This window comes from Danio rerio, chromosome 9 (genome assembly GCF_052040795.2).
Source record: "Danio rerio strain M-AB ecotype USA chromosome 9, GRCz13ab, whole genome shotgun sequence".
NCBI lineage: Eukaryota > Metazoa > Chordata > Actinopteri > Cypriniformes > Danionidae > Danio > Danio rerio.
Genome location: NC_141029.1, coordinates 23,985,629 through 24,001,502, shown reverse-complemented (window position 1 = coordinate 24,001,502; position 15,874 = coordinate 23,985,629). Strand labels below are relative to the sequence as shown.

Genomic DNA, 15,874 nt, shown 5'->3' with positions numbered 1-15,874 from the left:
TTGATATATATGTGTGCCGGCGTGTGAGGGTTATATATTTATAACCACCTCAGAGGATATTGGGGGTCATGCCTCACTAGCATTGCAATTCGGGAGGCTGCGGGCTAAAAAGCTTGAGAACCCCTGCTGTAACTGACTATTTTGTGATTATATTTTAAGTATAAGACTATAAGTTTTTTGACTGGCTGGAAAACACGTAGGGCCCTATCATACACCCGGCGCAATGCGGTGCAAGGCATGACACTTTAGCTGTTTGCTAGTTTTGCTATTTTGCACCACGCTGTTTAAATAGCAAATTAATTTAGGCTCATATTATCACCTAGGTGTTCTGGTCTAAAAAAGAAGTGTGTTGAGGCGCATTGCTATTTTGATGAACTAAAATAGACTGTTCAATAGATTTGTGTGCCTCGCTTACACATTGCTTAATACACACAAGATGTACAGCAATATGCAAATATCTTTACAAATGACAAAAGAATTTAAGGATTAAAATATAAAAAAAAAAAAATTCGTTTATTCATAACAATTTTCTTTTGTATAATGTTATTATTAGTAGTAGGATTATTAAATAAATGTATATTTATATTTGTTTTAATAAAAACAAGCTTAGATATGCCCACCTTCCAGGTTTTAGACCATATGGGCCCCAGCATGTGTATTTGGATATGACTCGACACACTTCGTTATAATTGTTCAATAATTAGTTTGTTGGAAAATAGAACTGAATTTAGAAATAGTTTTGAAACAAATCTTTGCGCTTAACAAATGAAGTTAATTATGTATAGGCTAATGGATGTCTGTGCATACAACATGTTTCCCTATCCATGAGAGTAAAAGTGAAAGTAAGGAATAAGGAGGCTCATCTCTCATTCTCGCGCTGTATAAGCTCTGTTTAACTGTTTTCTTGCTAGTGAAGGGTTTAGTTTTTCCACTTACAAAGTCCGTCATGTAAATAGCAAATGCGCTATGGCGTGACGCAACTGACTCTTGGAATGTTGTACATTTTGGGAGAATGGGAGATGGTTTATTCTCAAAACACACCTATAACTCATTAAAAGAATACGCTCAACCCTGTTAGACCTTGCGCCACAGCGCAAAGTGAATTTTTAAGTCCTTAAAATAGCAAAAGTGGATTTGGACATGCCCATAATGACTTTGTGCCCTGTGCTTTTCATTTTGCACATGGATCCTGAAAATAGAGCCCTTACTGATTATTTAGCACATTTTTTTTAAAGATATCTAGCTTTTAACAGTGTTTTTTAATCAAACAAATATACTGACAAAAACAGCAACATTTTGGTATAAACCTTGGCTGTTGTTAAGCTAAATATTTCTGCCAATTTTGCTCCGCAAGCACAAGCTCTGAATCTCCCAGTGCAATGCTTCCTCTCTGTCCTTCTGTTCTGTTCAGCAAGCACCAGGGCATTCAGGCAGCTGTACCACAGCAGATTTGTCAGTAAATGATTACAGCAATACACAATAGTGCTGTGTGCCTGTTGCTTACTAAGGCTATTATAACTGTAGTTTGTCAGTCATGCACATTGTTTACTCAGACGCTGTATGAAGCAAAAAGTAATAGCCCCAACCACGATATACAGCACATAATATATAGTTGATTTTATCACACGAAACAATTATGAATGATAATTAAAAAATTCAAGTGGGTGATTACTAGTTTTATGGTTCGGTGGTTTGTAGGTTTCTATGTGACTATCAACCATTTTCTCAGAGGATGACAAGCTGACAAAACATTGCTGCAGCTTTGATACAAGTTTTATTTATGAATCAGCACTAATATTTATGGCTATAATGAAATGTGGAAATATATGGAAATAAATTGCGCAAATTCTTAAAAAGACAAACTGTACAGTATGAACAGCCCCTAAAAGGCCTCAGTCATTTGCTATCTCCAGCATTTGAATTTCTAGCAAAGACAAGGTGGATTCACCTGATTTGTTGACAAATGGGTTACGGATCCATTCCTTTGCAGTCCGTGGGTCCGTGGAAAACTTTCCAAAGACTTCTGTTTCTTACTCATTTGGCTGCTTGTGGGTTAAATTTGGGTGCTCAGGTGACCGAGATGTATACAGTACAAGAGAATACAGTCATTCATTCATTCAATTTCTTGTCGGCTTAGTCCCTTTATTAATCCAGGGTTGCCACGGAGGAATGAACCGCCAACTTATCCAGCAAGTTTTTACGCAGCGGATGCCCTTCCAGCCGCAACCCATCTCTGGGAAACATCCACACACACATTCACACACACACTCATACACTATGGACAATTTAGTCAACCCAATTCACCTGTACCGCATGTCTTTGGACTGTGGGGGAAACCGGAGCACCCGGAGGAAACCCACACGAAGGAGGGGAGAACATGCAAACTCTACACAGAAACACCAACTGAGCCAAGGTTCGAACCAGCGACCCAGCGACCTTCTTGCTGTGAGGCAACAGCACCACCTACTGCACCACTGCCTCGCCCCGAGAATACAGTCATTTTTTTAAAAATAAAAGATTGTTCAGACACGCATAATAAATAAAATGGAAACAATTAATGATTTTTTGTACAGCCCGGTAACAATTCATCCACAGTACAGTACCGGTCTGTATGTAACGTTCAAAAATAAGAGTCTAAGAGGATCCAGATGCAAGCGATGAAGTTTATTTGACAATGTCAAAATAAACAAACAATGATAGTGGCAGGCTAGGAGGACGATGAACACAGGGCAGGAACAGACAGGAAAACAGGGTCCAGGTAAATCTCCTCAGGGGCCTGAGCACAGACAACACACATATGAATAGGTGTAACGAACTGACAAAGAAACATAGAAAAGTCTAATAATGAGCCTCAGCTGGCGTGTAATCAGCCCAGCTGAGTGTCGTCATATCACGTGAGCATAACAAATACACATGGACAACCAAAACAAAACAAACCCACGTGATCAAACATACACTCCGGAAAAGCGCACAAACCTGCAACCGTGACACTGTGGCTTGGTGGTTGAGGACCACTTGTATAAGACTCATGTTTTGATTACTAAAATGTAATCCCTTTAAAATAATCATTAATTAAAATAAAGCTCATTAAGTAATTTTTATAGAACATTGAAAAAAAAGACTTTAGTCATTTGTAAAAAGTCATTAGTATTTAAAATATGACTGAATAGAACACGAATGGTTAGGTGACAGGTATTGTACTATACTATAAAGAATATTGGCCAATATGCCAATATTAGAATTTTTATTCTCTGATGATCAGTATTGGCCCCCCAAAAAAGGTATCATTGGGCTCTAGCATGCATTTGTATATGCAATGTGCCTCTGTGTTCTATACTCATCTGATTTTAGCCTGAAGTTTATCTGTATTTCAAAAGTCCCAATTTGAAGTTGGCAAAAACACATTCTTTGCATAAATAAATGCAATTCTTGTCAAGAAATAAAACTGACCAAAGCAGCAGTTGTGAATCGGGTGGCTATAATTGCATTAACTTTTTTAGATATTTAACATTGCTAAGCTGAAAAATAACTATTGTGTTAAAAGCACAAGTGCATAATTGTTTACCATAAGATTAACGGTGATCTAGCCTTGGCAGATTGCTGGAGAACTACACATCTGTCAATTATCCAAACTACATATCCCATCAAGCACCTCACACAAACACCAGTTTCAGATCATCACCCCTGAGAACACTTACACAACTGAGGCTAGTTAAGACTGATCACTTGGACTATATATACACAACAAACACACACACACACGCACACATCCGTTGCTGAATGTTGTTAGCTGTGAGTGAGCAATTCTAAGTGTTATCCTTGCCCTGTCTAGCCATGTTTTGACACTTGTTTCTTTTTTGTTCATTTTGTTTTGCCATTGTTCTGACTATATGACTTTGAATATGACTTTGAATATGATTTCCTGCATATTTTTATCTGTCCCTGTTTTGACCTTACCTGTACCACCATTCTCAAAACAAAACTCCAATTCAATCCTCACCTCTGTTGACACCCAATTCATTACAGTAAGTATAGCAGATTGTCACTCTCAAACTGTTCCCCAATTGTAATATGCCATGCCGTTCCTACAACATTGTGAACAAGTGAATTGCTACAAAGTTCTTAACGAACAAGATACCACACACCATACAATTTTCAAAAGTACAAACTTTAAACTGATCTACCATTCAAATAGTGAAAAATATATTATTTAAAATAAATTTCAAATAAAAAAACTAAAAAATCTGTTGTGAACATTATTTTAAATATCACTCTCTAACACAAACAAGCAAATAAAAACTAAAATTCAAACATGAAATGCAAAGGATCCTTTCATTAAACTAACTCTAATCAAAGTGTTAGCATCAGCCCAATGTGAAAATGTAGTGTACTACTTAATTCAGTGAAATATTTTAAAATGCCAACAGAGATTATTGTCGTTTACAGACTCAATCAGTTAAATAAAATTAATAGTCAAGATTAGCCCTATGTACACAAGCATATTTAGTATGAGCTGTGTTTTGGCTATTTTTGCTTTGTATTTTTGCCTTCTTGTTGTCAGAATTGCTTAACAAGCAGAAATTTCTAATATTCTCCACCACAAGCGCTAAAATAATAACCCTATTCTGTTCTGTAGTGGCAAATTGTACCACTCACTACACCATGCAGCTGACTAAGGACTTTTTAAACAATAGGAATACAAATTCTTTGGTAGACCATATGGTATAAATAAGGCAGCAGGCTGTTGTTACAGTAGCAAGTTTGTAATAATCACAACTCCAGCCATGCATGGAAAGGTAAGATAAAAAAAACAAATGCTCAATTTATCTACAATGTGATTTGTTCACCTTGCAGACTGATAATGACATTTCAGCTCTAAGTGCAATTTGTGTGCAACAAATCAATTTTAAAGAGTCATCTGGTATTTTGGGGGGTGATAAATATTGAATATAGAACTATTAAACAGTAATTCACTCAATGCTGATTGTTTTGCTTGTCCCAGGTCATCTTCTACGAGGACAGGAACTTTCAGGGTCGCTCTTATGAGTGCATGAGCGACTGTGCTGACATGTCCTCCTACTTGAGCCGTTGTCACTCTTGCAGAATAGAGAGCGGCTGCTTCATGATGTACGACCGACCCAACTACATGGGAAATCAGTATTTCTTTAGAAAAGGAGATTATGCTGATTACATGTCAATGTTTGGAATGAATGATTGCATCAGATCTTGCCGAATCATCCCCATGGTGAGTTTCCTGAACATTTTATATGTGTAAAATCCTTAACAAAATGTTTTAAGTCCTTGTGCCAAAAAGTTATTTTTGATACTTTTAAAATTGATATTGGTAAAAAGTATGAAAAATAAGTGACCTGTTGACAACTTTACTATAGCACAGGGGATCCTACAGAATCAAGATCTACGAGAGAGAAAACTTTGGAGGTCAGATGTACGAGCTCATGGATGACTGTGACAACATCATGGACCGTTACCGCATGTCTCACTGCCAGTCCTGCCATGTGATGGATGGCCACTGGCTCATGTATGAGCAGCCCCAATATAGAGGCAGGATGATGTACTTGAGGCCTGGAGAGTACAGGAGCTTCAGAGAAATGGGTGGCACGAGATTCATGAGCATGAGGCGTATCATAGACTCTATGTACTAAGATTCAAAATTTTCAATAAAATGACTTCTAATCAACACTATGCAGTGTGTTTTGAACAATTTTTTTTAATGTCTGTTTTAATAAAACATTTCATAAATGGTCATAAACGGAAACATTGTTTTTTAAAACACATATAGCACCAAAGGCCTCCTCCTGGTGGGACATGCCTGGAACACCTCCCTAGGTAGGCATTCAGATGGCATCCGAAACAGATGCCCAAGCCACCACAGCTGACTTCTCTCAATGTGGAGGAGCAGCAGCTCTACTCCGAGCTCCCCCCCGTGTTACAAGGCTCCTCACCCTATCTATAAGGGTGTGCCCTGCCACCCTGCGAAGAATGCTAATTTTGGACACTTTTATCCAAGATCTGGTGCTTTCGGTCATGACCCAAAGCTCAAGACCATAGGTGAGAGTATAGTAACGTAGATTGACCAATAAATTGAGAGCTTTGCCTTTCAGCTCAGCTCCTTCTTAACCACAACGGACCGGTACATCAACCGCATTACTGCTGCACCAATCTGCCTGTCAATCTCACGTTCCATCCTACCCTCACTCGTATTAACACGACGGCAAAAAGAGGAAAAAGAGAGAGAGCTGACAGCAACAAGTCCAGTAAGGCGTGAAATAAACCCTCTGTAATGCCACACAATTAATTAACAGCTGTGTGTGTATTTGACAGTTCAGGTGAAAAGAGAACTGATCACATATGCTGTCTGAAGGCTTATTTATAATTTTCCCTGGCTCTAAAGGCCAAATCACAGCTAAATGAAAATATTACACAAACAGAAAGAGAGCTTTTAATTTGTGAGTTTATTCAGTGTGATTCTGCCAATAGTAGCCATATCAATAACTAATTGTGAATTAATGTTAAAAAAAATTTCAACAATGAGCTTGATTGCTCTAGCTAGGGGGCGTGGCCGAGAGCTGTGGGAACGGAGTGAGGCCACCGCATAAGTGGATACACCTGCAGTGTGCACCTGCTTCGGATCCCACGGAAGGAGCTCTAGACGATAAAAGGAGGAACGATGGCAGAGGAAGCCGAGAGAGGACCGGGCCCGGACATATTTTACTTTTGCTTTAAGTTTGACGGCAGTCTCTGTGAGGAGTTGCCGTCCGTTTGTTTTGGTTGAGAAGACAGTCTCCGTGAGGAGCTTGCGTCACTGTTATTAATAAATAATTTAAACCTGCGTCGGTTCTCCGCTTCCTTCTTCCCCCGGCCAAAGGGCCGGGAACTTCATTACAGTGGTGCCGAAGCCCGGGAGAAGGAGGGACGCGTTGTCCAGATGCCCACGCCGATGAGAGAGGGGGCGAGTGTTCGGGAGTTAACCCGAGTGGGGGAGAAACCCGTTCATCTGCCCAGAGTGCCGGGGCGGCCTGAGGCTGGCAAGGAAAGGATCTGCCTGCTGCCGTCTCCCAGCATGGGGAGGAGCAGGGGACGCGGGCTCATCACCGGAGGGGAAAGTGCTGAAGGGAGCCATCCCACAGAACCCGGGGGAGTCGCCGCGATCCGCCATGATGCCATATCCTGCATCCGTCCACCGAAGCGGGAGCGGAGCAGGAGACCAGAGATGCCGCCAGCCAGCCAGGAGAACCGCCGCCGGATGCCAGAAGACGGACGGGTGCATAGATTCCTCCACAGGGCTCCCAGCACGTCGTCGCATCTCTCAGCTGGTGGAGGACCGAGTGGTAGCGTGTCTGGAGAACCGAACCCCAATTTTTTTTCTTTTTCCTCTCTCCCCTTTCTCGGTCTACACTGTCTTTCCTCCTTTTTTTTCCATCTCCTTTTCTCTCGGCCCGTCTCATAGGTCTCGCGGGTGCTGTGGCGCCAAACCCCCCCATGTTATAAATAAATATTTTAAAAACTGCGTCGGTTCTCCGCCTCCTTCTTCCCGGCGGCCAAAGGGCCGTGAACTTCATTACAATAGCCTTTAATTAGGCAGAATGTTACAATGGGTGGCATAATTTGGTCTCAAAATGACATAAATACAGTTTTTGGCAATACATTTTTCATTTTATTATGAAACTAAATTATAAACTAAACATGCCAGAAAAAGTGTGCTCTGATTTAAAGTGAGAGTACCAAATAAAAAGCAACTCAGTTTTACTTGTATAAGAATTTGGTGAACAAGGAATGATGGAAGGAATGATACTTCCAGTAATAGTATATAAGACTATAATGAGTATACGTAAAATAGAATTTACAGTAATAAACAATCTGAAAAGATGTTGTAAAGTCAGTCATTTTTGGTCACAACCCTGGTGGGTCAGGAGGCTTTGGGTCAAAAGCCACAGGCATCTCAGACAACTCAATGGCAATGCAGATTCAGAGTGCAGGGATAAAAAGATGTTGAGGATCCAAATGCAGCATAATTGTGATTTATTGAAGAGTCCAGAAACATAAAAGAAATCAAATGCTAAGGAAAAGCAAAAAACAATCAGATATAGCGTGTGACTAACAACTAAAGGCAAGATATAAAGTATATATACAAAGTATATACAAAGTATATATATTGATGCAGACAATAAAATAACAAACAAATTAGAAAACAAGGCGGTGGAGAAAATAAACAACCATTGCAACTAACAAGGGTAACTAAGGAAACAGAGGAAAGCTAAAGTGACAGGGATTGACATAAATAAACACAAAGGCAAAACAGAAATAATCACTAAAACAAGACAGAGACTATAACACTAGGGCTGCGCCAGACTATAAATTGTCATAGTCAACCAGTAGTTGTTCATTAAAGCCACTAGTCTACTTAACGGCCATTTATTTCTACGAAAGCAAACACATAGAAATGGCTTGAGTTTAAGGGCTGATACAGAATGCTGTACAGAAACGTTGTACAGAAGTATTACATTAATAAGAGTTAATATTCATATTAAGATATTAATAACCTGTATGCATAAATAATACGATTATAGATTATTATGAATGTGTAGGGGGAAATGGCATGGAGCTTTGCTGAATATTTATAATTTGTCAATAAAAAAAACTGCAAAGAAGATTTTTGGTTCCAGCTCTCCAGAGTGAAAAGGAGGGCTCTAAAAATTAGTTTGTTCCCCTTACACCCAGACCACTCTCTCTTTGCACACTTGCCATTTGATTGATGCTACGTTGCGCACCACAACAACCTGGCAAAAATTGTTTATTTACTCCAGACCTTTAAATACCACATATGCATAATGAAGTCTGTTTATGGAAGGAGGGGTTACTAATACTGTTGGTTTTAATTTATGTTCTTATACTTACATCTGCAATATGTTGTAGTTTTTGTATTAGAAATCCTATCACCAAGACAAATTCATTGTGTTTGCAAGGTGACTGGACAATAAATTTGAATCTGATTTGGTTTCTTATGTTGATTGGGGAGAACGAATGTGAGCTCACTCTATTGCTTAGTAAACCTGTCAAACGAAAAGGTCAAACATTTGTTCTTGACATTCATTTTTATCCCTATTACTTAGCTAATTTCCACATTTAAAATGCTATTTTGATTCAGTTTCAATGGGGCATATGCACAGCCAGTGTTTTCAGCCACAGATAAAGTTAATGTGAATATTTTCAGTTTCATAGGGTTTATTATACAACATTATTGTTATAACAGTATGTAATTAAACTTAAATACATGTACGTAGGCTTAAGCATTTATTCATTCACGGATAAAACAAGATAAAAGAGATATAAAATTTCTTCAGGAGCAGCAGGAAAATGCAGAAACTCTACTGAAATTTGAAAATACCGTGGTAAAAGAAATTTCTATATTTTAAAGACATGGAACAAAATAATGGAATTTTTAAAGAAATCTGATTTTTTAAAGAAATGCAGACTTAAATACTGCGATTTTGTAATGACATGACCAAAAATGCTTGAGCTGAGCAACTGAAAAATTTAAATCCTTGTGCATATACTTAATTATTCTTACAGCCCTGCTGTTTATGCAGAGGTTGATAATAATTCCTACATGTGATTTCAAATCCGTCAGACCCACAAAATCTACATCTCTGTTGGTCCCTTTTGTCAAGTTTATTATAATTTAGCCTGTGTTTCATCCACAAAACATAAATCTGGAGCAGTTAGGGAAAGATAGCTGTCAGGGTTCTGCCACTTTGGTCTTGTAAATTCTTGTTTTGGTGGCAGAGCTCTGACACTACTCATGTCTGGTCCTGTTTCTGTCTCTGTGTGCGCGCGCGCCGTCGTGTGTGTACGCAGAGTGTGCGCGCTGCCGCTTGATGTGGCTGCGCACGCTCTGCGTCCCTCAGACGCGCATCCTCTTGTACTAGTGTTTGTGTTTGTTCTGTCAGCATCGCGCTGCTTTATTCTCGGCGCCTCCTTCTAGTTGGTTTCAGTTTTGGTTGTCGCTGAGATGAAGCATGCGCGTTGCTTTTGTGTGAGCGCACGGTAAGGTGTTTATCTATCATGTGCTCGTGTCTTGCGTCTTTTGTCAAAGCTCGTGGCTCGATGTTTACATTGTGGTCATGTGCTTTTGTCGTGTGTTTCAGTGTTGTGCTGGTCTTGTCATGAACATGCGGTTAATGAGTTCTCTCATTGGCTGCATGTTCTTGTACTGTTTTTTTGTGAGCGCATGGCTTGTGTCGTCTCTCTGTCATGAGCTCTCCCGTCTATTGTCTAGTCCCACCCACCTTGTTAACCCATTATTAGTTAATTATGTTCATCTGTTTTTGTGTTAATTTCCTATAGTTTATAAACCCCTTATATCTGCTGTCCTGTGCGAGTTCGTCATCACATGTTGTCTATCTTTACCTGTCCTGCTGTGTCCAGCCTTGCCCTGTCGTGCCTGCCCAGTCAAGTTTGTTTGTTTATTTGTTTTACTAGTGTTTTCCCCCTCGGGGTAGTTTATTTTGCATTTTATTTTATTTTTATTATTTAATAAATTCCCATTCCCCTGCATTGAGTCCTCGCTCCTTTTTCCCTTTACCGGAACGTGACAGATAGCTTACTTGATATTAGCACAAACCTTTTCACCATTTCAAATAAAATTAATTAATATAATAAAATAAATATAATATATTAATTAATAATTTATTATTTACTTACAATCCATTCAGTTTGTTCAAATATTTTTTGACAACTGAAGTATGATTATTTGGTAAATATTTATGTCAGAGTACATCTCACTGTGTAACTATTAGAGACATAAGCCAAGGGAGCCAGAGCCATAAATAGAGAAGGAGAATGAGAACAGAACTCATTAACATTCACAACCCTTCCAAATCATTCATTCATTCATTTTCTTTTCAGCTTAGTCCCTTTATTAATATGAGGTTACCACAGCGGAATGAACCACCAACTTATCCAGCACGTTTTTACGCAGCGGATGCCCTTTTAGCCACAACCCATCTCTGGGAAACATTCACACGCACTCATTCACTCACACACACACACACACACACACACACACACACACACACACACACACACACACACACACACACACACACACACACACACTCATACACCACGGAAAATTTAGCCTACCTAATTCAACTGTACCGCATGTCTTTGGACTGTGGGGGAAATTAGACCACCCAGAGGAAACCCACGTGAACGCAGGGAGAACATGCAAACTCCACACAGAAATGCCAACTGACCCTGCCAAGGCTCGAACCTGCGACCCAGCGACATTCTTACAGGACTACCTACTGCGCCACTGTGTCGCCCATACTCATACACTACGGACAATTAAGCCTAACCATTTCACCGGTACCACATGTCTTTAGACTGTGGGGGAAACCGGAGCGCCTGGAGAAAACCCGTGCAAACGCATGGAGAGAATGCAAACTCCACACAGAAACGCCAACTGACTCTGCCAAGGCTCAAACCAGCGACCCTCTTGCTGTAAGGTGACAACGCTACCTACTGCGTCGCCCCATATTGAGCTTTCTTCTATTTTTTTTCCTCTTTAAGGTATTTATATTTTTTAATGGGTGACGTGGTGGCACAGCAGGTAGTTCTGTCGCCTCACAGCAAGAAGGTCATGGGTTTGAGCCACGGCTGGGTCAGTTGGCATTTCTGTGTGAAGTTTGCATGTTCTCTCCATGTTTGTAAAAAAAAAAATAAACAGGGGGCTAATAATTCTGACTTCAACTGTACCTTCAATGTCAGAAAACAGTTTAAATGTATCAATGCATTCAAGTAACAACTGTCATTTATAACAATGATATGACAACTATAAAATAATCAATTCAAATTAATCAAATGACAAATGCCCCTATTTTAACATTCGTTATGCTACCAATTACTCATGCCATGGCCACATTTTTCAAACAGATGCCCTTACACATGATGCATGATAATGAGAAAAAGACAAAAAATTTGAGCCCGTTTGAAATTCTCTTTGGCAAACCACCGCGTGTAAGTGTAAATTGGGGAAAACAGCAGCTGCCCTCAACAGATGTGTGTGAAAATGACATGTTGAATTATTACTGTAAAGAAATGTCTCATATGTTGTCTGATGTTTATGTACAGGTAAAGGCTTTACTGGGGAAGGCCGCAGAAAGGCTGATGCACAGATTGAGGCCTGGCGATTTGGTGGTGATTCTAGACCTGAGGACAAAGTGCTGGAGAGCGAAACGCTGGTTGGGTTCATTCCAAGTGCTACTGACCACTGAAACAGTGGTGAAGGTCGTGGAGAGGGCGATGTGGGTGAATGCTAGCCATCGCAGAAAGGGTTCTATAACCTAAGGAGGAAACAACGAGAGAATAGCAGAGAAAGAGGGGCTCTGAAGATGTCTGAAGAAAAGAGCAAGTTGCTATCTGAATGAAGCAAGGTCACAGCTGTGGAGAAACAGCAACAAAGTCAAGAGGTGTGTGAAGCTGTAACTTCAGAGTTTAACACCAACAAAAGCACAGACCGGCGAAAAAGGGAGCTAGAAAATAGAGGTGAATTGCTGTGCTTGATAATCATCAAAGCTGAAGATGGATGAGAAGATTCGTTGGCATCGATTCCTAGTGCCTGGAGTGTGTTGATTGAGATAAACCACACTGTTGTTGCTATTATCATCAATGAGTGTTCTGTTGTTTTATTAACCTAATTATAGCAAAACCATTTCTGACATTGTAGTTCTTATGAGAATGGCCGTAAAAGTGCCTAAAAGAGCTAGCAGTTCATGGCTAGAGTGGTTTGTCAAACAAAATGGGAAGATTGGATTTATTGGGCCTGTACTGTAGTATTGCCGGTGTTTAACTGGTGGCCGTGTTAACTGGTGTCCCTTTCCAGATGTAAGCTATTCACGTTTGTAGATTGGCAGATTCGTCACTTTTTCACAGCAACAAAACATGTCCATACCAAATAAAGATTCTTATTACTTGGTGTCAGTGTCATTGTGTGCATTATTGATTTTAATATCTGTGTAGCAGAACAGTATATAACCAAAATAAATCTAAAAAAATATTTAGAATTTACATGTCTTCAACAGGATTCGAACCCGTGTAGTGAAAAGATTTAGCACACGTATCAATCGACTTATCTAACTGAGCTACTCGGAACTTTAAACAAAGTGGTCTGTTTTAATATCTTTGTCAATTAAAACATGCCTTGCTGTGGTTGTGGACCCGTGTTAACATGTTTCCATCGATGTTAACATGTTTACATGCTGTTTAGTTACATGTACTCGCGTTAACGTGTTTCTACAAGCTCTCCTGCTAATAGAATAGCTCTCTGTGACTAAACGATGCTTCATCAGTTGATCAAACCATGTTTTTTCTTAGACTCATGTCTACCTGTGCCTTTGGAGTCGTGTTAACTCGTGACCCATGCTCATACATGTAACGTAAATAAAGATTTTATCAAAAAATGAATACAATGACGATATTATTATGCAACATATTATGTCTAATATATATAATATATATTTCATATATAATATTATGCAACAGAATATTAATTGAAAATCGCAACATTTCAATGTATTATCTTGGTCACATCTGTATCAAGGCACATATGAACATGATTTGGCTACATGCGATAAAATTACTAAAAGCTGCTAAGCCTACATGTGTTGCTTTCTTGCGTCTCTTTTGTTAGTAGGTTTGAATCCACATACGAGTTTTGTTTATGTTGCCTGATTTTTTAAATTCTCTTTAAAATATAATGGGGGGAAAGACTGCGATTTATAACGTATGCTTAATTAGGGGAACATCGTACTCATTTAGAGCTATTCTGAGAAAATATCAGCTTGTGTAACTTTGTAGACACAGGATAACACGAGTCAATAGGACTCTATTATATTCTGATTGCATAATATTCTAATATTCTGTTGCATAATATTATATATGAAATATATATTATATATATTAGACATAATATGTTGCATTCTAATATCGTCATTGTATTCATTTTTTGATAAAATCTTTATTTACGTTACATGTATGAGCATGGGTCACGAGTTAACACGACTCCAAAGGCACAGGGAGACATGAGTCTAGAACTAAGAAAAAACATGGTTTGAGGAACTGATGAAGCATCGTTTAGTCACAGAGAGCTATTCTATCAGTGGGAGAGTTTGTAGAAACACGTTAACGCGAGTACATGTAACTAAACAGCATGTAAACATGTTAACAACGATGGAAACATGTTAACACGGGTCCACAACCACAGCAAGGCATGCTTTAATTGACAAAGATATTAAAACAGACTGCTTCGTTTGAAGTTCTGAGTAGCTCAGTTAGATAAGTCGATTGATACGTGTGCTAAACCTTTTCACTGCACGGCTTCGAATCCTGTTGAAGACATGTAAATTCTAAATATTTTTTTAGATTTATTTTGGTTATATACTGTTCTGCTACACAGATATTAAAATCAATAATGCACACAATGACACTGACGCCAATTAATAAGAATCTTTATTTGGTATGGACATGTTTTGTTGCTGTGAAAAAGTGACGAATCTGCAAACGTGAATGGCTTACATCTGGAATGGGACACCAGTTAACACGGTCACTAGTTAAACCGTAACACCGGTACTCGAGATAAGTCTAATAATATTGTGCTGTTTGCCATGTATATTTAGATTTGTATCATAGTCAGTAAGTAGATTGATTACAGCGTCAACATCACATCAGATGGTGGAGATAGTTGTTAATAAAGGGGGTATGAACACTGACATGGGTGATGATTTTGACTATGAGTTTGATAATAGTGACAGCTATGTGGACATAAAAAAAAACAGTAAACAATTTGAGAGTAAAGATAAGGTGATGGCTGTTACTAATTAAAGAATTAAACAAAATTGACATTTTGAGAGTAAAATGACAATATGCTTGCTTCTATGTATTTGAGTCTGTCCAAACAAAAATAGCAAACTGCGTGAGTTGATATGTTCTGTAGTTAATCTTAAAAGAGGGATAATTTACATGAAAATAGAGAGAAGAGTGTAAATATGATGTATGTTTAAGAGTTCAGTAACAACACATGTTTTTATGTTTGTGGATGTTATTAATGATGAAATAATGATTTAGATTATTAGTGATTAATAACTGATTAAAGCAATGTTTTTCAGAATTTACTATGAGTATGAAACAATAATAGTATAAAATTAACAGGCAATTTCTGTGGTTTACACCTCTGAGGGTTACTGAGGGTGTGATTTCGGTCATAAGTGCAATGACAGTGATTATTCATTTAGCCCGGCTCCCAGAGAAGAGGGATGTTTTGAAAAGTAAATCTTAATGGGGAAACTATATTAAGAAGAGTGTTTGAACATCTCTAGTGTACAGGGTATATGGTGTGTGCAGAAACCTGTTCAATGATTAACATCATGATTTTGAACTGTTTGTGATTTTAGAAGCTAATATAGAATGAATTTAGTATTATGTTATCAATGAATGATAAAAAGAGAGGAATTGAGGTGGGAATTCATCTTATTGATCTTATATTCATTTTATATAACTTGTTCCCGTTATAAAGCTCTGTTCTTTTATTCTTCCATGGATGTACTGTTTAATTTAGACCAAACGTGACCACTTTAACATCTGTTTATCACCAGACAAAATCTGTATGAGCACATGGTGATTTAAAAAGCTACATGTTTGACAGAGAGGTAAGACTGAAATGTAGATAGTCAAAAATGAAGTTTGAGAACTGATGTAACTGTGATTCATCCTGTATGTCACTGAAGACCAAGTGGGTATTCCAAATTAGATAAAAAGGAACGCACTCTGTTTCTGCGTCTCACTCTCTGCAGAAACT

The 15,874-nt window shown here is 38.6% G+C and overlaps 1 protein-coding gene and 1 long non-coding RNA gene across 2 annotated transcripts in view; both read left to right on the top strand.

Moving 5' to 3' along the window:
• LOC147842349 (uncharacterized) overlaps nt 1–15,874 on the top strand; it is a 736,864-nt gene that overhangs the window by 401,262 nt on the left and 319,728 nt on the right. The window lies entirely within an intron of this gene.
• crygm2b (crystallin, gamma M2b) lies at nt 4,766–5,703 on the top strand. The gene is made up of 3 exons (NM_001020783.1): nt 4,766–4,796; nt 5,003–5,245; nt 5,391–5,703. The coding sequence occupies exons 1-3, from the start codon at nt 4,785–4,787 to the stop codon at nt 5,661–5,663; spliced, it is 528 nt and encodes a 175-aa protein (NP_001018619.1). The 5' UTR covers nt 4,766–4,784; the 3' UTR covers nt 5,664–5,703.